This window comes from Prinia subflava, chromosome Z (assembly GCF_021018805.1).
Source record: "Prinia subflava isolate CZ2003 ecotype Zambia chromosome Z, Cam_Psub_1.2, whole genome shotgun sequence".
In the NCBI taxonomy this organism is placed as follows: domain Eukaryota; kingdom Metazoa; phylum Chordata; class Aves; order Passeriformes; family Cisticolidae; genus Prinia; species Prinia subflava.
Window position 1 is genome coordinate 70,980,315 of NC_086283.1, and position 20,172 is coordinate 71,000,486.

At 41.1% G+C, this 20,172-nt stretch overlaps 1 protein-coding gene across 2 annotated transcripts in view; it reads left to right on the top strand.

Annotated features, from left to right (window-relative positions):
- The window catches only part of SEMA6A (semaphorin 6A), a 117,735-nt gene that overhangs the window by 88,313 nt on the left and 9,250 nt on the right, over nucleotides 1-20,172 (top strand). The window contains exon 18 of one of the 2 annotated variants that reach the window (XM_063422272.1): nucleotides 1,699-1,863. The exons of the other annotated variant lie outside the window; for it this stretch is intronic. Within the exon in view, the coding sequence (XP_063278342.1) occupies nucleotides 1,699-1,863 (165 nt within the window). The remainder of the gene's footprint in view (nucleotides 1-1,698; nucleotides 1,864-20,172) is intronic. 2 annotated transcript variants of the gene reach the window in all.

Below are 20,172 nucleotides of genomic sequence, written 5' to 3' on the forward strand. Positions count from 1 at the left end.
AAACTTCTGAGAGCTGGGGCTGTAGGGCTTTAGAAGGCATTTAAAACAGCATTTTTGAGATGAAGCTTTCAGAAGCTTTGTGCTTATCCAGGAGCTGTTTAAAATAAACTACAGAAGCACAAGTTCTACCTTCTCAGCTCTGTGCCTTCTCTGTGAGGCCTAAATTTCAGCTCCTTGTGTTGATCTGTCTCTGCCCCAGTCAGTCCCAAATTATTTTTCTGAGAAGTGAAGCAAGATCAAGGAAAGGAGCAAGGAGAGGGTTCTGCAGCCTGTAGCCTGATGATCAGACTCCTCTCCAAGTAAGATTCATCTAAGGAAGTAAAATTAATTTGCTGGGCTGTTCAAATGCGGACAGGAGAAAGGAGGACTATTGTCAGTCTGTCTAGCATTATCTGATGAAAAATGTTATATTCCATTCTGTCTGTGAATAATCCAATTCAGTTAGTTTGTGTTTGAGCATATGTTAAAAATCTTTTTTTTATGGGCTCTTTAAGAAAAGTAGGTATAGGGATATAATTCCTCCACATCAAACTAAGGAGGCCCAGAACTCCCCGAGTCCTGATGAAAATAACTCACTTTTTCATATATGCCAAAAGGAAATTTTTAGAATGGTTTTGAGGTCAAAATGTTGTGGTGTGGATGGCATTTGGTGCCCCCCTCCCCAAAGCAGCTGAGCCACTGGAAAGTCCATGTGGGGGCAGTCTTTCAGGGACAATAGACTCCAAGCATCTCAAGCACTTTAGATGCTCATGTACTTTCCAGATCCAGCTGTAAAAAGTGTATGAGTCTACAAGCACGCCACTGTCTCATCCAAACCACCTTTCAAACTGTGGTGTATTTCCAGCGGGGCAAGCCCTGTGGATGTTCTGGTTTTTGGGGTGTATATGATATGCAAGAAGCAGATCAGTCTTGTTCAGGGCAACCGTATGTCTAGAGCATTTGTAATGGAAAAAGGCATGTGAGACCTCGGTCTCAGCTGCTGCTGAAGTCACGGGTTCTTGGGCAGATCTGTGCGGTGAGGCATTGTCTGTCACTCTGAGCAGAAATGGTGTTCAGTGTTTATTTCAGAGCCCTTTTGGACCATCAGCTCAGACAGGAGCATTAGTGATGGTGCAAGCAGGTGCGAGCAGCTGGCCTGGGACATTTCCCACTGGAGAGGAATGCTGCAGTGTGAGCACACTGATGTCAGGCAGTCCTCCATTCCCCTGGGGGCATGAGGTAGAGTGCCTCATGGTGTCACCATTTTGTAGCTCTTCTGGTGTTCCCATTCAGTTTCAGCCATTTCGGACATTGTTCTGTTTTAAATTGATTTTTAGTTTGCTTTCTGTCTGAGCCAGCATCAGACAGCGTGGGCCGACACTTCAGTTTGAGTTGGGCATGTATCCTGAACCCAGCCAAAGGGTGTTTGACTCAGATGAAGAGTGCTTAACCTCTTTCATACGCATTTAACTCTGTTGAGAGGCACAGAACTGCCAGCTCAGTTCAGCAACACCTTTTAGCACCCTGATCTGGAAGGTTCAAATCCCCTCTTCCTTTGGAGTCATGTTTTGAAGGACTTTTGAAACATTGCTCAGCCTAAGACAAGATGTTCACCCGTCACAGAAGCAAAGCAGTCTGTACATCCCTGAGCATGGAGAGGTAGTGTGGTAAGTTACTAATGAGATTTGTCTTCCCTACCTGTATTTATAATGTAAACAGGACACTCCAGTTCCCTAGTCCCAAGCACCACCACTTCTGACTCTCGCGCTCGACAGGGTTATGATGCTAGGGGACGCATGCTGAATTGGAAGGATCCGCTTGGTTCATCTGAAAATACAGATCCATATGTGGCAGTTTCATCCCATAATCATCAAGACAAGAAGGGTAAGGCCTTGGAAGTGACATCCTGTGGTGAGGAGGGAGGGGGAGGACTAAAGTGTAACTGCTTCCAGCTGGCTCAGAGTAACATGTAATGAAACTCCTGTGTTATAATTAAAAGCTTATCGTAAAGTCTGAAACTAAATAGCCAGTCTTAGACTCAGTCCTAGATAATTCACTGCCTGAGGAAACCACACAAAACAAACAGAAGTCTATGCCTTTACAGAGAGTTTTGTGCATGTGTATGGGAAGGAGGGAAACAGCGGATTTAACTCTCTTTAAATTTGATCTACCCTGTTCTCTGACAAAGCAAGATCCATGGCTTCCTATTGTTCTTAAGGATGAATTTTTATATTGCCTTTCTCTGAATTCCCAAGGCAGCAGAACAGTTCTCAGCGAATTTCACATAATTTCCATCTCTCAACAACCATAGAATCATAGAATCATGAAGTGCTTTGATTTGAAAGAGACATTAAAGATCATCTTGTTCCAGCCTCCCCTGCCATGACCAGGAATACTTTTCACTTGACCAGGTTGTTCCAAGCCCCATTCAGTCTGGCATTGGACAGTTTCAGGAATGGGCCATCAACTTCTCTGGGCAACCTGGTGCAGTGCTTCACCACCCACCCTCAGAGTAAAGAACTTCTTCCTCATATCTAATTTAAACCTTCCCCCTTTCAGTTTGAAGCCATTTGCCTTATCCTATCACAACATGTGCTCTTAAAAAGTCCCTCTCCAGCTCTTACATATATCCCTCTAGGTATATGTAAGAGCTGGAAGGTTGCTATAACATTTCCCAGAACTTTCTCTTCCTCATCCTGAACAACCCCTCAGCTCTCTCAGCCTGTCTTCATAAGAGTGGTTCTCCAGCCCTCTGATCATCTTTGTGGCCCATGTCTTTCATGGCCCTGGGGACACCAGAGCTGGACACAGCACTCCAGATAGCATGAGCAGAGCAGAGGGGCAAAATCCTCTTCCTTGCCCTGCTGGCCATGCTCCTTTGGATGCAGCCCAGTATACATTTGGCTTTCTGGCCGTGAGTTGTCCTGACTCAGGTACTTTGCACTTGGCCTTGTTAAACCTCCAGGTTTCCGTGGGCCTACTTCTCAGTCTTGTCTGAGTCCCTCCAGATGTCATCCTGTCCTTCAGGTGCATCAGTCCCACCACACAGATGTCTGATTTGCAAACTTGCTGAAGGCTCACTCAATGCCACTATGTCGTTTATGAAGACATTGATCCCCAAATTGACCCCTGAAGGACACCACTTGTCACTGATCTCCATTCAGACCTCAAGCCATTGACCACTATGCACTGAAGAAGGTTGTCCAGTGAATTCTTTGTCCATTAAATTGTCCATCCATCAAGTTCATCTCTGTCCAATTTAGAGAGAAAGATGTTGTTGGGGGACCCATCAAAGGCCTTACAAAATTCCAGATAAAGGACATCTGTAGCTCTTTCCTTGTCCATTGATGGAGTCTCTCCACCAGCTGGTCAGGAAGCACTTTCCCTTGCTGGAGCCGTGCTGATTGTCTCGAACACCTCCGTGTCCTCCATGTGCCTTAGCAGAGCTTCTAGGAAGATCTCTTCCATGGTCTTCCTAGGCACAGAGATAATGGGACTGACAAGTTGATAGTTCCCAGGGTCCTTCTTTCTAACCCTTTTTTTAAGATGGGTATAGTATTTCCATTTTCCAGTCACCTGACTACCACACTTTTCAAATATCATGGAAAGTGACTTGATAATTAAATCAATGAATTCCTGGGACTCTGGTACACATCTCTTAACATTCCATAGACTAAAGTATGTTCAGGTTCTTCAAGTGATCCCAAATCTGATTTTCTGTTACAGTGGAGGGACTCTGCTCCCCCAGGCCCTGTCTTGTGGACCAAATACTCAAGAGGTGTGGGAAGAGAGGTTGCAAGAGGCGACTGAGGCAAAATTGTTGTTGAATGCCTTAGCCTTCTCCTCATGCCAACCTTGCTTACCAGATGAAGTACGCCTTCTTCAGTATTCCTTTTTCTGGCTAACATACTTGTAGAAGTCTTTCTTCTTTTTCTTGGCATCCCTTGCCTAGTTCAGCTCCAACTATACCTTGACCTTCCCAACCCCATCCATACACAACCAGACTATGTTCCTATATTCTTTCCACGATACTTTCCCTTCTCCAACCACCCGTGCATTTAATTTTTGCCCTTTAGTTCAGCTAGCAGGTCCCAGTACAGCCATCCCATCTCTTCTCTTTCTTATCCAATTTCTTTCACCTGGATTTTCTATCTCTTTCCCCTTAGATCCGTAAAGATCTGCCAGGTCTGTTCTGCTCCCTTGTCCTTGAGGGCAGTTTCCCGGGAGGTTCTACTGACCTCCTTGAAGAGATGAAAGTTTGCTCTTCTAAAAGGCAGGGTCCTGGCTTTACTCTTGTAAAGCCCATGTGCCTGAGGACTGTAAACTGCACCAGTGCATGATCACTGCAGCCCAGACTGCTGCCACTCATGATATCGCCATTCGCTTGAGCTGGTGACCATCAGGTCTAGTATCCCAACACAGATAAGGAAAGCCTGCTCTAGTTTAACCATTGAAGTAAAACTGGGAATAGTCCTAGTCACTGGGTCTCAGTCCCACTGTCTTCAGTGAGACCTGAGCAGAAAATACCTTTTAGAGTGTGGTTATTAGTGTACATTAAATGATGCATAAATGACTGCTCATGGAGAGATTCTATGTTTTGTTTTTCACACACCAAAAGGTTGGAATTTAAATGTCATTTCACAGTGCTCAAGCACAGGGGTCTAATACAAATCCCTGTCCATTGGCCTCCACTCTCCTTTTGCCATACATATAGAGAATTAGGGAGAGAATTGCTAAAATTTGCTGCTTGAGCATAGAGAAGAAGAACCTTTTCTCCTGTGTAAAGATGGTGGTTTCCCTCATTGTGTCTTGACCCTCATCAGTCTTCCAGCTCCTTTTAATCTGTATCATAGAGACTTTAAAATGGTTCCTTTTAAACAGGGGAGTTAGGTTCAAAAAGCTCCACTACCTAGAGAGATCTGAATCCTTGTTATTCTTCTCCAGGGTGTTCTTAGATCTCTCCTTTCAATCTCTGTTCTGTTGAAGATGTTTTTCTCTGTGTGGACTAATTAAGTACTCAGTGTGTCAGAAGGAAGATGAGTACGAGCAAAACTCGCTGGCTGAGTGGTTAAGGCACTCACCAGGGGCAGGAACACACTAGTTCAGTTCTTTCTGCTATGAGTACTTGATATAAAACACTTAAAATATTAATTGAAATGTGGATTCCAGCCTCTATTGTTCATGCATTTTATATGAAAAACTCATTAGACAAAAGCATTAGCTGTTCGTAGAGAAGCTACTGATATGCCAGACCTGATGTTTTGCATTGTCTGCCCAAACTAGTAGGTTACTAGTTTCCCCTGTTCTTTCCCCTCCATCTGACCCACTGAATCTTGAATTCTCTGCACTAGCTGTGGAGGCTTTCAGCAAGGAGTGATGAGCACATTAACATCACAAAACAGTCTTCAGCAGAGCTACATGAACAGCTGCTGGTGGTCTGGACCCAGACTGTGACCTCAGTGCTTGTTATTCATAACAGCCCTGGATACCCAATGCCTCCCATAGTCCAGGGATATCCAGGGTTTCTCACTGAACTCCCCAGGACTGACCTCCAAGAGCCTTCACAGTTCCTTACAATGAAGGCAATGGGCATCACCTGGCTGGCCCAGCAGATACAAAGCCTGAAGAACTTTTGCAGTAGAGGAGGCTGGTCAAATTAGGCAGGAGATACAATACAATTTCTTGAGATACCATGGAAAATATTAATCTAGTAGCCTTGGTTATTACACTTGTTGGCAGGAAATCGAATATGAAGATTTAAATTCGCACAGGCAGAGAATGTAAACTTGTTCCCCACCTCCCAGCTAATTAGGTTTTCCTACAGAAAAAGGGAAAAACTACCCCTGGTTGAACAATTTCTTTATAGAGCTTAATCCTAGACATTCTAGGAGAATAACTGCAAAATCTAAACCAAAAAAGTGAATTTCTAGGACCTGATCAGTCTTACCTGTATGTTAAGCACAGAGCCTCTTTGCACCCCGCAAACCTGGGCGCTGCTGAGCCTTGGCAGAGGAAGAATTTCAGGTGGCTGCAATACTTAAACTCAAAAGCATAATTTCGGGTGCAAGGAAATGACAATACTGAAGACGAAATCTCACACTCCTAATTCCAATTTAAGATCAGTTTGACATACTATCTTTATTTTTTTAATTCCTCATCCCTTGCTCTTCAATTGTAGAAAGGGCAGATAAACCTGCATGCCTTCCTTGAGATGGCATGTGATTTACCTAGCATTCCTCTTTCCTCTCAGCAGTGTCAGTGACAATACTGACAGCCAAAAAATGAGGATCTTCTCTTTCTTTGTCCAGCCTGTTGGTAACACTTTATACAAATATTTCAGGCAAGAGGACATTTCTTAGAAAATCCAGTGTTCCCCCTTCTGAAAATAAGTGGTATCTTCTCTTGTCCACCTTGAAATGTGAGATGCATGGACGGAAGGAAGGAAGGTGCGGAAGGAAGGAAGGAAGGAAGGGAAGGAAGGCAGGCAGGAAGGAAGGAAGGAAGGAAGGAAGGGAAGGAAGGAGGGAGGGAAGGAAGGAGGGAGGGAAGGAAGAAAGGAAGGAATCCTTGAACACAACTCTTCTGCTGCTTTCAGACAAGGGAGTGGTGTCAGAAACCATCAAATGTGGAAGATCTGCCCCTTTATGTACCCAGAGGAATGCAGAGATGTGCATGCATTTTAATAGGATTGTTTGTTATGTGTGGGTCCCTGCTGCACAAGTCTTCTGAAAAGCAATATTTAATAGATGGAAAACTAGCTCTTAAAAGCATCTTGTTTGCCACTAGCAGCTTTCAGAAGAGCATGCAGTGAAAATATTAATAAATGTATAGCTGTTGGATTCTAATAATTTTCGCTCCAATTCACTGACTGATGAAGTGGCTTACATTCAATACTTTCCTCCCCAGGGAGTGATGGTTACCAAAGAGCCTTATAAGCACTTGACGGGGTCATTTAAATATCATGCATTCTTTGGTGCCTAGTTATGAATATTGACAAAGCTGGAAGCAGTCTATACCCATCAAAACAATGGCGGCAGAGATGACCGCATGGTTGTTTACCATTACCATCCACTTGTTTTTACTCTTTGCCTTGCCCAGTCAGAGCCAGTTTGCTCCAAAATTCTATTGAGTTGTTGTTGCAAAAGGGCAAAGGAAAGAGTTCTTACACAAAATTAAATCAAGGAATGTTACACTTACAATCCTTTTATCAAGATTTTGTTTCCACTTTTGCTGTGATTTCTTTTGCTTTCACACATTCACAAAGAAAATTTTATTTTTTTAATATTTATTGCTTGTTTTGCAAGGTGCGTTGTGTTTTTCTTCATTGGTTGTGTCTATTCCTTTGAACAATGCTTTCTTTCTTTTTCTGTGCTCACAAATGGCTCCTTACTGATTGTACTAATTGTATAGAATCCACTTGCTGTTTTCTTTACTGTAACACAGTTGCTTTGATGATGTCACATCCATCCATATGCTTCACTCTTAATTCAGTGCAGGCATCTTGGGGAATATCTGTGGGGGTGTGAAGACGGGGTTCTTAAAAGAGTTGACTCATGGGAATGTGACATTTGTGTGCCACAGCTTTAGTAGCTAAATATACTCTGGGACTGTTGTTTCTGAGCTACATCACATTTCTTGCCAAGATGAAAAAGTGTAGTGCAACCCATAGAGTGGGAACTGTGCATTGCCACCCCATTGACATTTTAATTTTGGCCATTAAGGAATCTGCTCTTTGTATTGCAGGCAAAAAGGGGAAAAAAAAAACCACCAAAAAAACAAAACAACAAAACAAAACAAAACAAAACAAAAAAAAAAAAAAAAAAAACCAAAAAAAACCACAAAAACACAAAAACAAAAAAAAACCACCAAAAAAACCTCTGATTGGGCAAATTATAACCCTCTTTCCTATTCTACTCCCATCTCCCCAGAAAACTAAATCAAACCAAACTGAAAAAAGCCCAAAAGAACAGCACATGTTCTAGAGTATGTTTATGTCCTGTTTTCTTTCTTGCTGTGTGTTAGTGTTGATTTAATTGTGTGTTTCTCACCTTTGTTGAAACAATCTCCCTAACCTTGCTGCCTAACCTTCCCCCCTGCTGCCATTGTACTTGGTGTTCCTCCCTCCACAGTCGGAGTCATGAAGCTCCTCCTGTGGAGCACTCCAAGGCTTTACCCTCCACACCCCAGTAGTGCCCTAGTGCTGCGTCCCTCTGTAGTCATCCTACTAACGAAGGGGGGAGTAGAGATGTACAGCTCTTCCACAGGCCTCCATGAAGAATGAAAAGTGGTTGATTTTCTTCAAGAGTAGCTGTCCCTGTCCCTCACTGCCCTGCTGCCCTTCTCTGCTGCCTCCTGTCCTTCCTGCCTCCATCCAGAAATGCCTCATGCGCTTCTAGTACTGGGTTCATTAGTGCAAATGTAGCCAGCAGCTCAATCTTCTCACTCGTACCCCAACTGCCTGAAATCTGTGCCTTTTAATCACTTTTGATAAATTGGTTGAAAATTCAGGTTATGATTTTGCGGCTTTGCTACAGCTTCTTCTTCCCAGCATTTAGGTGGAAATGGCTGAGCTGGGCACTGAACAACGAAAGTGTAGTGGTTAGCAGTCTTTAATGTTTGTATTCTTACTTGGCTCAGAATTCCTTAGGTGAAGATTTTGAGGTGGTATCTCCTTTCCTTAGCAAGCCTTTTGTTGATATCCATGTAACAAAGGTTAAAAGCTGTTTAAAAGTGCGATGTGATGAACACAGTTTACCGAGTTAAGAGTTGCTGGTTTATTTGGATATCAAGAGTACTCCTTTAGAGACAGTATCTGGTAGCACTTATTATTTTTAGCTTGTATAATCTGTATTATTATTATTAATAACTGCAGCTCTTCCTCTGTAATAGCTCTTCCTCATTAACAATAGTCAACTCCTCTGTTTGGAGAGGGCTGTGTTCTCGAGGAGCCCAAGAGCTGTTCCTTTCAAAGCCTGCCTCCAGAAGACATTTCATAGTGTACACAAGTGGCAGTGTTACTAAATTTTACTGTGATTATCACTACTTGAACCATTTGCCAAGTGCTGACAATGCTTGTCTCTGGAGAGTCTGCAAATGTTCAGGCAGATTCTGCTGCAGTGAGAAAAAATTATAAGAAATTTGAGGTACAGAAGAATGTAAAGTGCTGATATAATAAGATACTTTACAAGTAGACATGAAATGAGTTGGGAAAAAAATCTGTGGCAAACAAAGCTTCAGACTTTAATATTTTTTTGCGTGAATTAAACAATTAATATTCATCACAAGAGAGCTGAGTTTTGCACCAAGAAGTACATTTGCAGAGTATGTTTTTGCACATAAAATGTTATATGCTAATACGTACAAGGATCTAAAAGATTCAAAGCAGTTTCTGTATCAGAGGAAACAGAGGACTGTTACTATGTTGTTGGCATTATGTAATAAATCAGATGAGGAAATGAGGATGTAAAGTGGCACAAAATTTGTCAGAACTTAGGTTTTGAGTCAGTGTTTGCAGTCTGAGTGGAAGGGCTTGGACTTCCAGTGTGTCAAGGTGAAGCAAATATTCAGTATTTCGTCAGTATCATTGTCCTGACACTGTCAGAAGGAACTGATTGATCCTAAAATAAGTGTAAGGCTAGTGGGAGGAGTTGCACCCTAGATAATTCTGCCTGGATGGGATTGGGAACAGATGTATTCACCCAAAGCATGTGCATCTGGGGGGAAACTATGCAAACACTGCTATTCTTTCCCATATCTCCAACCATTGTATGCACAAACATAAAACAAGTACAAGTACTTTGCAGATCAGTAAGTTTCAAGTGCTGAGGAAACAATGAAGGTTGAATCAGACCAGATCCTTCCTTTACTATACCTCTAAGTTTTCTGCCCAGAGTGTAGTAAAAGAATGTTGTGAGAAAGGGAGTAGAGAATTGGCTCTGATTCTATGATTCTGTAGCATGTGGCTGAGATTTGGGGTGAGAGATGTGGTTACTCAGAGCTGTAGCGGTTCACAAAGTGATTTTACCTAGACAAGACAGTACTGGGTTTAGTCTGTTTAAACTTGTATAAACGTCACATCTAGATTAAAATGTACTAACTTTTCTTATTCGGATGAAAACAGAGGTTGGTTGGATGAGTCTGTACTAAACAAAGTACAGGGGTTTTTGTGAAATGTTATGTAAATTAGCATCAGCTTACTATAAACATCCCTGTTTCCAGAAGGAGGCCTTATTTATATACTGATTGCTTATTTGAAATTAAATATATATATGTGTATATTTATATATTTATATATTTATATATCTCAAATAGAAAAAAAATGTGTATGTAGAACAACCAACCAACCCTATATTTGCCTAAAATACCTCTAATGAGCAACTTGTGCAGGAATTGGATGTCTCATAAACTAATGCCAGCATACCTACTGTGGAGCACTGTTTCAACAGGTATCAGATAAACACCTGAAAGCCATTGTTAGCATTTGAAAGGGACCGAATTTCCCAGTACCGCTTTTAGTGGCCAGATACCTGAGTAACTAGACCAGGCTAATAACTCACAAACATGCCAGAAGAGCGATGATCTCACCTCACTGGAATTGCTGGTATCCTGTGACATGCACCAGGAGGGCTGTGCAGTCAGGATTAAGGGAACACACCAGACTTGTCCAGAGAAATGACACTGATCCTTCTACTGTTCTGTCTTGCATGTATGAGCTGTCTGCTCCCACGGCTAGAGACACCTAATCATCTCAGATTACATCCTCAAGTTCAAACAGTGACAGTAGTAAAGTAGATGCTAATTAATAAAATGGAAATTATATATAAAATTCATGAAAGAAAAATGCTGGAAGGATGTTTCCGACAGCAGGCTTTCTTCAGACTTGTTTTTATGATGTTTTAGTAAGTTTCTCTGAGAGCAAGAGTGAAGAGACAGAGCAGAGACAAGGCATTCAGAAATATATGTCAGGCACTAAATTCCTGAGCAGGGCCACATATTTAAGCCAATTTTAGTCAAACATGGGGTTATAGTAGAGTACAGGACAGTGATTTAGTGTTTCTTTGTGACTAGGTCTGTATTTGAAACCTTATATAAAGAAAGCTCCAGCTCATTTAGTCACAGATTTTCTATAGTAGCCATCTGAAAGTGTAAGGAAAGCAACAGATTTAACTGCAAAAGACAGGCAAGTATGAGAAAATCAAGATAATGGTGGGGTATATTCCAGCATACACCAACTGCCTGTGCCACACTTTAAGAAATGCCTATACTTTAGCACTGACACTCAATATTTTCAGAATTCAAACATTTCTGCATTTCACTACCAGTACAGATTTCAGATTTACCTATCAGAACTGGAAACATTGAGTGGCAAGATTAGAACCAAGAGCCATTTGCTGTTTAGTAGTGGAAAAAAATTACAACGTCAGTAACAGAAGAGGTTGTATTGATGTGCAACCCCTGGATATGAAAACAGAGCTTCTCTGCTCCCACGTTAGTAGATCCTACAAATAAAAGAATAGTGAAGTTTAAAATGGATATTATCAAATGTGGCTTCTGGCAACAGCAGGTATCCTTGACCCATAATTGTCCACCTGCATAGATTTCAAGTCAGGCTATCCATTTCCAGGCTGCAATGAGCTGTAGAGGCTTGTCGTACTAGAAGAGAGAAAAACTGTCATTGCCCCAGGATGCTGATGTGCTTTTTCAATAAAAGAGGCCACATCTAATTTGTCAAGGCAGCTGCTCAGGGTTAAGGGCACTAGAGCTATTGTGTGATGGACCAGATCTCCAGCTGCATTCATCCTCTGTCACCCGGTGAGGATCGCTCAGTGGAGGAACACAGACTGCCTCATGCTCTTGTTTGACCTTTGCAGTACTGACATATTTATCAGGAGCTGGGAATTCACTGTAGGATGTGCTTGCTCCACAGAGACACTACTCTATCCAGAAATAGCAAGGCATAATTGGTGGACAGGATGTTGAGTAATACCCAGTTGTATTTTTATGATGTTTATATTGATTGTAAGGAAATGTGCCATATAAAGATGCTGAATTGGGAGGATAGTCTAGCCCTTTAAATGAGATTTCTGTAACTGCTTTGAAATTCAAAGGGATTTAATAGCAGAAAATCTAGTAGCTGAAAGACATTTAAAGCACCTTTTAATTTTGTTGTTGCCAGCGTACAATTAAAATGTCAATACGCTGTTAAAGATATTTGAATAATTCATTTTTCTCATATAGGATGTGACTAGTTTCAATGACTGTATTCATTAATAGTTCAGATGTGATGTAGTAATTTTACAATGACCTAAACATTGACAGTCCTGGTTCAGAGCACTTTTAATACAGTCTGTAAACAGTCAATTGTCAAATTACCTGCCCTGTAAAAAACACCACCTACATTTTTCTCATATGCATTAACTTTTAGTTAATGGTTATCAGCATCTCTTTAATTATACAGGAAGGATCCCAAATAACTTTTCCACTTTTGTTTGTTTTCTTTGGCTGTAAAAAAGGCACACTTAATTCTTTGTGTCAGCATGGGCTGGTGCTTACTGATCAACAGCATGTAGTTAATTAAAAAATTAAAACCTGGAGAGGACATAATTTAGGTTTTGCAACCTCAGTTTTATTGACCATTAAATACAGATAACAAATGTCATTGTGTTTGGAAAGCAGCAGTGCCTCTGAATTTCCTTCGGGTGTTTAGGTGTTAGTCAGGTGTCAGTCAGGTGTTTAGGCAGGTGTTCCTTCAAATCCTGGAGCAGTCATTTAGTGAGGCAATGTAGTCTCTGCTATCCAGTTACCATTGCTACTACTTTTGCTAGACTTTAATCATGTATTCTAAGATTGTAACAGTGGCTGAGAGAGGGGATAGGGAACAGATATGTTGTTATTCTTGTGTTACAAAAATGTCTCTTAAGGGCACTTTATTAAGAAGTTTGGAAGCAGATAGTGCAAATTTACCATTTATCAAAAATGTGCATCCTAACATCCCTGTGAGGGAAAAGAAAAAGAGTTTTGTTGGCCTTAAGCTGTTAAGTTGTTGTTTTTTCTAATCTCAGTCCCTCATGCCCAAAAGAGACTTGTCACAGTTAGGCAACTGAATACACAAATAACTCTGTGTACATTGAGCATTGGTGTTCTTAAACCACCAGCTGATAGTCTGATAGCTCTCCCTGCCCCAGCAGAGCAGAGTCCCTACTCAAGTAGACTGTAACAGTTCCAAGGGCTTAGGGCAGTTTGGTAGATGCTCAGGAAGCATTAAGAAGAATTTCTAACACAGCTATACAGTATGGTAAACATTTGGAAATGGCTAACAGCATATTCATCACCAACTTTGTCTTCACCAGGATATTAAACTGTTGTTCTTCTACCATCAACCAAAGATTACTTATCTTCTGTGAAATAAAAATTCGGCTGAAGGGGTAGCTTGAGAGCATTGGCACAACTGGGCATAAACTAGGCAGTTCTTTCATATGCCCATCAAGGATTTTTTAATTGGAAAATAACACCAGCTGCATGCTGTCAATAATATGCCATCTTGTTCATGTTCCATCCCATCTTACCCATAATTGTGATAGAAAATAAAAGAGCAGCTGTTATATAAAAAAAAAGGAGGTTGGGGGAAGGCAGGCACATTTTTGAAGCCCTAAAAAGCTACTGCTATCCACCATCATGTCCTTGTAGAAAGAAACAGAAAAGTATTTTTGGAGAGCCTGAAAGATCTGCAGTTGCTGAATGCAAACAGTACAGCACAGAGAGGGAATTTCAGCATGTGCAGAAACACGACCAAAGCCTTCATTAAAATAATTCAAAAAGTCTTTTGAGAAGTGCGTGCGTTCTATAAGCTTTCTTATTCTTTAAATCAGTAAATTCTTATTCTTAAATAGATACCGAGCTCCTGTTTGCAAGCAAGCAGGGAGAATGCAACAGAAACCACAGTGTTGGGCAGACACTGAGTACCACTGTTTTTTAAGGATGTCACAAAAGTGGTCTCACCAAATGGTGCAGAAAAGGCCATCAGTAGTGACTTTGAGCCCGTGGTCAACACTGGAGAAATTTAATTCTGCCACAAGCTCATAGCTCCCATCAAACAGCTCAGCACTTCTCCATGTGCGTTCACTGCTGAATGAGTCCCAGTCAGATCCTCTCAAGGGAGGGTACAACGAAGGAGTTCCCTCTGTCTCTTCACCTGCCTGCTGTCCACACTGGAACCCCTACATTCTCCACAGCCTGTGCAGAGGTTTGTCTAATCATGGTTCATAACAATGAACATAAAGAGCACTGCTATTTCTTTGCAGATAGCATTCAGCTTTGTCTCTGCAAAACAGGAGTCTCTATTCAGTGTCTTAAAGAAGCCTTACAGTTTTGCAGCACTTTATATGTTTTTTGTCTAAATATGACTGGCAACAGGCAATGTCCTGAGGCAGTCATATAGTAAGACCAATTAATTTGTGTACACAGGGCTTTTTTCATATCTCAGTGTGCAGATCACACACTCACTCATTGAACTAAATCACTAATGTCAAATCAGCAGCTACTTTCGCATACCCAGCATCAAGACCTGGAAAGACAGTACAGTTTATCTCTACTTGCTCATGGCAAGACAACTTGATAATATCAGCAGTGCTTTCCTGAAAGGTTTGATCTCACCTACACTGTGTTAAATGTCACCGAGTGAAAAGAGATCATGATAAAAATGGATAGGGGTCCGATGGTAGCAAAATAAATTAGGCTTTAACCTCTTATATGGAAGTTTGTCTATCTGCAGATCAGTAAACATGTCTTGAGAGCTGGTCTAAAAATGTGAAAAAGCCAGTTCATGTTCCTTATTGCAGGAGCTACCTTCATGTTGACTACCTAGCTGTGTTAGCTCCCTGGTTTTCCTGCAGCACTGCAAAATCCTGGGTTAAAGCAAGAGCATGAGCAAGAACTGGACAAGTGACTGCAGTAAATCCAGAAAAGTGAAATTTGACCCAGTAGCAGAACTGATTGCAAGTCTGGGGGAGTTGTTATTTGCAGCAACACTGCTGTTTGTGAGATGTTTGGTAAACCAGACAGGTATGTCTGCCTGGCCTGCTGCTGGGCAGTTGAGAGGCTGTCTGCACAGGATTTGAATGCATGTTGGAGAGGATACTTGTTTGCCCACACTACTCTGGTTGTGTTGCTGCTGGACTCAGGACAGCTTCACTGGAGCTGGGGCAGGTACCTGCTTGCCAACATATGTCCCTTGAGATGAATCTACAGGTTCACCTCACCCAGGGAAGCAGACTGGCCATAGTAATTACTGAGCATGTTAAAAAAATGTACACAGGAGATGTCAATGAAGTTACAGCAACAAAGTGTAAATGTGCACACAGCGTCTGCAAGGTAGGGAGGTGCTAAAAAGAATTAGGTTTTAAAAAAAGTAGAGAACTATAAATAAGACAGAAAAATGCATGAAAGAAGGGACCACTGGAGATAGAAAATTAAGTAAGTGAGACAATAGCAGCATCTGGGCACAGAGTCCATAAGGGAAATGCTGTCTTCTACCTCAGGATATAGCTGGAGTAACTATGTTTGCTTTACTGGACATACTATGGATGTGAATCAATGTAACAGAGGAAAGAAAGGTTCTGGTATTTGTACCTAAAGAGTAGTGAGATATTGAAGAAGAACTAGCAATAAAATTGGTTTTGCTGACTGTTATAGCCTGTGTTTCAAACTCATCACAATCCCCCAGTCACCTAATGTATTCAAAGGCAGGTGAAGCAATGGCACTGCAATACAAAAAGAAATGGTAAATCTAATATCAGACATGTATACTTTTTTTTTGCATTAACATTTTTGCATTTACTATTTACATCAGCAGCCCTGCAAATCTTTCTGGAAGAAGCAGTCTTCTCAGTAACCCTGGCAGAGGCATGTTTTAATTCTCAAGTGCAGGCCTTTTGACTACACCTGCTGTGCTCATGAGTGTAGGAGAAATGAGGAACTAATCCACAGTGTTTGCTTTCTGTCATGAAATATACAGTGATGGCATTTTAATGACAGAAGGGGTTTCATCCTTCCTCTGTGTAAAGGCAGAGCTAACAAGGGGTCCAGCCACGTTCCTAGCATGCACCAGCAGCCCAGCTGTGAGCAGAAGGATTGTCCCTGAGAAATACAGTCTATGTGCATGAATAAACACTGTTGGCTTGGTCACATAGTTGTTCAACGATTTAGTTATAATTTCCAGGAACCTCGGGAAATAGGAAATAGAGGGTACTGTCTTATATTTGTCTTTGAATGTTTAATAGATGACTCCTTTGTTAGTTCAGCTGAGATGTGTTCAGTTGCACTATTAGCTCAAAATGAGTATTTACATTTTTGTTATCTTTAAAGGAGATCAGAGCTGATGAGGAAACAATTTTTGCTTTTAGATTACATATGGTATTTGAAATTTAACCTGAATTCTACCATAAGGCTGCTTTGAGCTCCAGCCTGCTAAGCAGAGCTGGTTATGTTGACATTCAGCAAACTTCACTTTTCCCTGTTGTGCAGAAAGGCTGTAGTTCAAAACAGGATGTATAAAAGGAGAGGGAAAGCCACAGAATTTCTCAGTGACAGCTTCTTTTGCCTTCTTGGCACTATTCATAAAACTTCTTCCAGAAAGGCACTAGGCTGCTCAGAATACATAATGCCCACATCAGGAACTAAAAAAAAAAAAAAAAAACAAAACAAAACAAAACAAAAAAAAAACAACCAAAAAACAAAACACCAACACTTGTTCTGTGCCATCAGAGGAGCTCCATGCAGTGAAATGGGAACTGTGAAGATAAGAGATTCACTTTTCACTTTGCAGGCTACAACAACTTCTCTAGAGCCCTGAAATCATGCATATTCAGCCAAACATATGTAAATCTATTTTAACCCAGCTGTGAAAGATCCCCTGAAGTAAGCTTAAAAAGAGCAGCTGTATATGTTTAAGCTTATCCCAAGCATACTACAAAGGTCCCAGAATGTGCACTGAGCTTTTTTTATGTCATTAGAGGAAATGCTGCAGACTTTAAAGGAAATTTGTGTTTTAAGATGCAAAGCAGCATAAAGTTTGTGTCTGCCGAGACAAGTAACAAAAGAATTAATTTTCCTTGACATTTGGATTTTATACATCTTGTTTTAACTACTGTGAATGCCTGTGTTTTATGGGTTTTTATTAAAGGGACCTGATATGTCTGCTTATTCCCCATCACGCAGAGGCATCTAAAATCATCGTCGCTCACTGGGAAAGGGTGAGAGATGAAGTACTGAAATCAGGAAAGTTCAAAATGATCAGCCATGCAGACCACCTGCTAGTGGGAGAAAGGTTGTCAAATGCTTTCTAGAGCAAGAGTTGGCCCTGAACTTAGCCTCTGGGACAAACAAAATTGGGCTGGCTTCAGGACTGTAGTGACTTTCATTATATGATATATGCAGGAGGTTGTGTCAAAAAAACTTTCTCCCATACCTGCAAACTTAATAAACTGGTTAGTTTGCAGAGATACTGCTCAGAAGTAATATAATTTTAAAAGCTTGCTATTCCAGTCTTTTTCAGGTCTTGTCTCCACTTCACTGGAGGTGGAAATTGTTGGAGCATGAATTTTCTGGTTCAAGTTTTATGCTTTCCATCTATAATAATCTCTTGCTTCAAAATTCACAAGTGTCAATTCACAAGACCATGATGTAGCGTGCAGAAAAGTTGGATTGCAGGCTCATAATCAAACTGAAACCAGATAATTTAAATCCATTCTTAAAATGTTGCTTCAAGACTCACAGGTTATGTCATATGGACATGTTGATTTCCCCTCCTTTTGGAAGTGACCATCTTTTTTCTATAGAGAGTCATGTTGGCAGTCATTCATGGAAAGTGGAGAGAAATGATATAATGATGAACCAGCTGAAAGGAGAAATTAAACCACTGTAAAGATCAGTTGATAAACGTGTCCTGGAGGGATTGCTTCTGAAATAGGTCTGATAAGGGGTCAGAAAACCCTAACAGAGGCCACTAGAGCTGATCAGATTGCTTAGGGGGTTTTCAAGGCTTTGTTGCAGGTTACTTAAGTCACATTATTTATTGATTTTGGTTTCATCATTCTGAAGTATGATTTCTTCTCATAATTCCAAAGATCCTCAGGCTTCTTGTAACTGAATGTTTTTTCTTCAACAAATTCATTCTCTTTCCAACTTCACACACCCACTTTTTCATTGCTGGATATCTCAGACTACTAGTTCAGGCAACTGGCTTGGAGAGCCCTAGGGTAGAGCATGAGAGAAGATGGATTGCTTTTATCAACACAGTCATGCAAAACTTAAGAGCTGCAGACCTTCACAAGTCAACCATACAGCTTTACTGAAAGGGAAGGCAGGGGAAAGCATTTTCCAGCAGCTTTAACGATGAATGTTTTGGCTGGGTTATTTCCTAGCTGGTGACACCAGGAGTCCAGAAAAATGGGTACTGGGTAGTATTGCACTAAGTCAGCACAATAAGTCCTGGCAGCCGGAACAAAGATGAAGAAAAAGCTTTCTTATTGTTTTCAACAAAGCTATTCCATTAAAGTGACAAGCACCAAGTCATTGGGATAATAATGTGGTTGGTTTATACCAAATCTTTAAATTATTCCTTCAGGAAAACGTGAGATAAGGTCTCAGAAGTGCATGGCAGACTTTGGTCGTTCCTCTGTTTTTCTGTCACTGAAATCTTAGTGTTCGGTCTAAATTTGTCTGGGAATTTTTTTGTTTGGTTGCTTTCTGGAGGTTTTTAAAAAATTATTAGTAGTTTAAAAAGATGAAGAAAGCTTGTTAATACCTGCAGGGATTTTCCCATCTGAAATAGTCTTTTAGCAACATGAGACTACTTGTAAATGTATTTCTAACACCTGGACATACATGTTGAAAACCTATTTAAAAAAGATATTCTGAAGCCCATAAAAACCTCCATTCATAATAAGTTTTTTACCAGTGTTTCTTGCAAGTCTAAGGTGAGCGAGAGGTACCTCCTACAGAGAAGCTTGCACTGAAAAATGAAATTAACTGCTGAGTTTTCCCCTTAAATAACAACAGTAAAGAAACTGTTGTGCCTTTCTGGAACAATGAGTTGTTCAGTGGAAAGTCCCAAGTGATTTTGTTGCTGTTGGAGATGGACGTGGGCTTATTCCCATTGAGCTAGAGAAGCGACATTTACCACAGCATTGACATACCTTAACTGCTCCTAATGTGTGGTCTGGAGACAAATATTACCTTATTTTCTGATGGTTATTCCCTCATTTCCCTTCCAAAACATCATGTTTCATTTCCCACTTCAGTGTTTCAAGTTTCTAGTTTGGGTTATTACTTTACCAACTGTTGCAGGCAACTTTGGAAAGACAGGCAGTGACAGCCCCCAGATCAGTGGATCTGATCACAGATCAATCATGGTGCAGTGGCATGTGGTCTTCTCATTGCCCAGGGCACACCTCTGCCAGCCATAAACCATTTCTTTGTCTCCACACTGCAGCAGACTGCAGTGCTCAGACTGAAAGGTGTTATTTTTCAGGACAGGCAGCTGTTACTTACACATGGGAACTTGCAGTGGCAGACCAGATATGGCTATCTGTCCTGTGAGTTATCCTTACCAGCTTCAGCCTGGTTGTGGAAGAAGGCAGCATCCAAACTCTGGTATCACTAAAACAGCCTCTAATCAAGCTCTTCAAACTGGGATGTAATTTGCTGTTTGTTTTCATTCACTGATCACTTGTGAGTCTTATAAGCTGGAATTTCAGTTCGTACTCACTGCAAAGCATACCCCAGAACTTAGACTGAAAGGAATGTTACTGTGGGGCTTTTCTTGATGCCCTGCCATTCGTGTCACACAGGGATTACAGGTGAGACAAGGAAATTTAGTCTTCAGCATGAGATGTTTCTTTTTATGCTGCGCGTGCTAAAAGGACGCAGAGCTGTTGCTGGGCCTTTGGAGTGGAGGTTTCCTTTCTACAGATGCCTCTTAATTGGTGCTCTCCTGAGACAGACGCCTCACTTCAGATCTCTTTCCAGGGAGACCTTTGATCAGCACTTTCCAACTGCAGCCGTTCAGCAGGTTTTAGTTCACTTTCATTTACTTTTGAGAAGATAAGTCAAAGGCTTTAGAGAAGTCTAAGGCTATCATACTTAGTCCTTCCCCACAAAAAGTAAGACATTTATCCTGCCAAGCAAGGAAGTTTG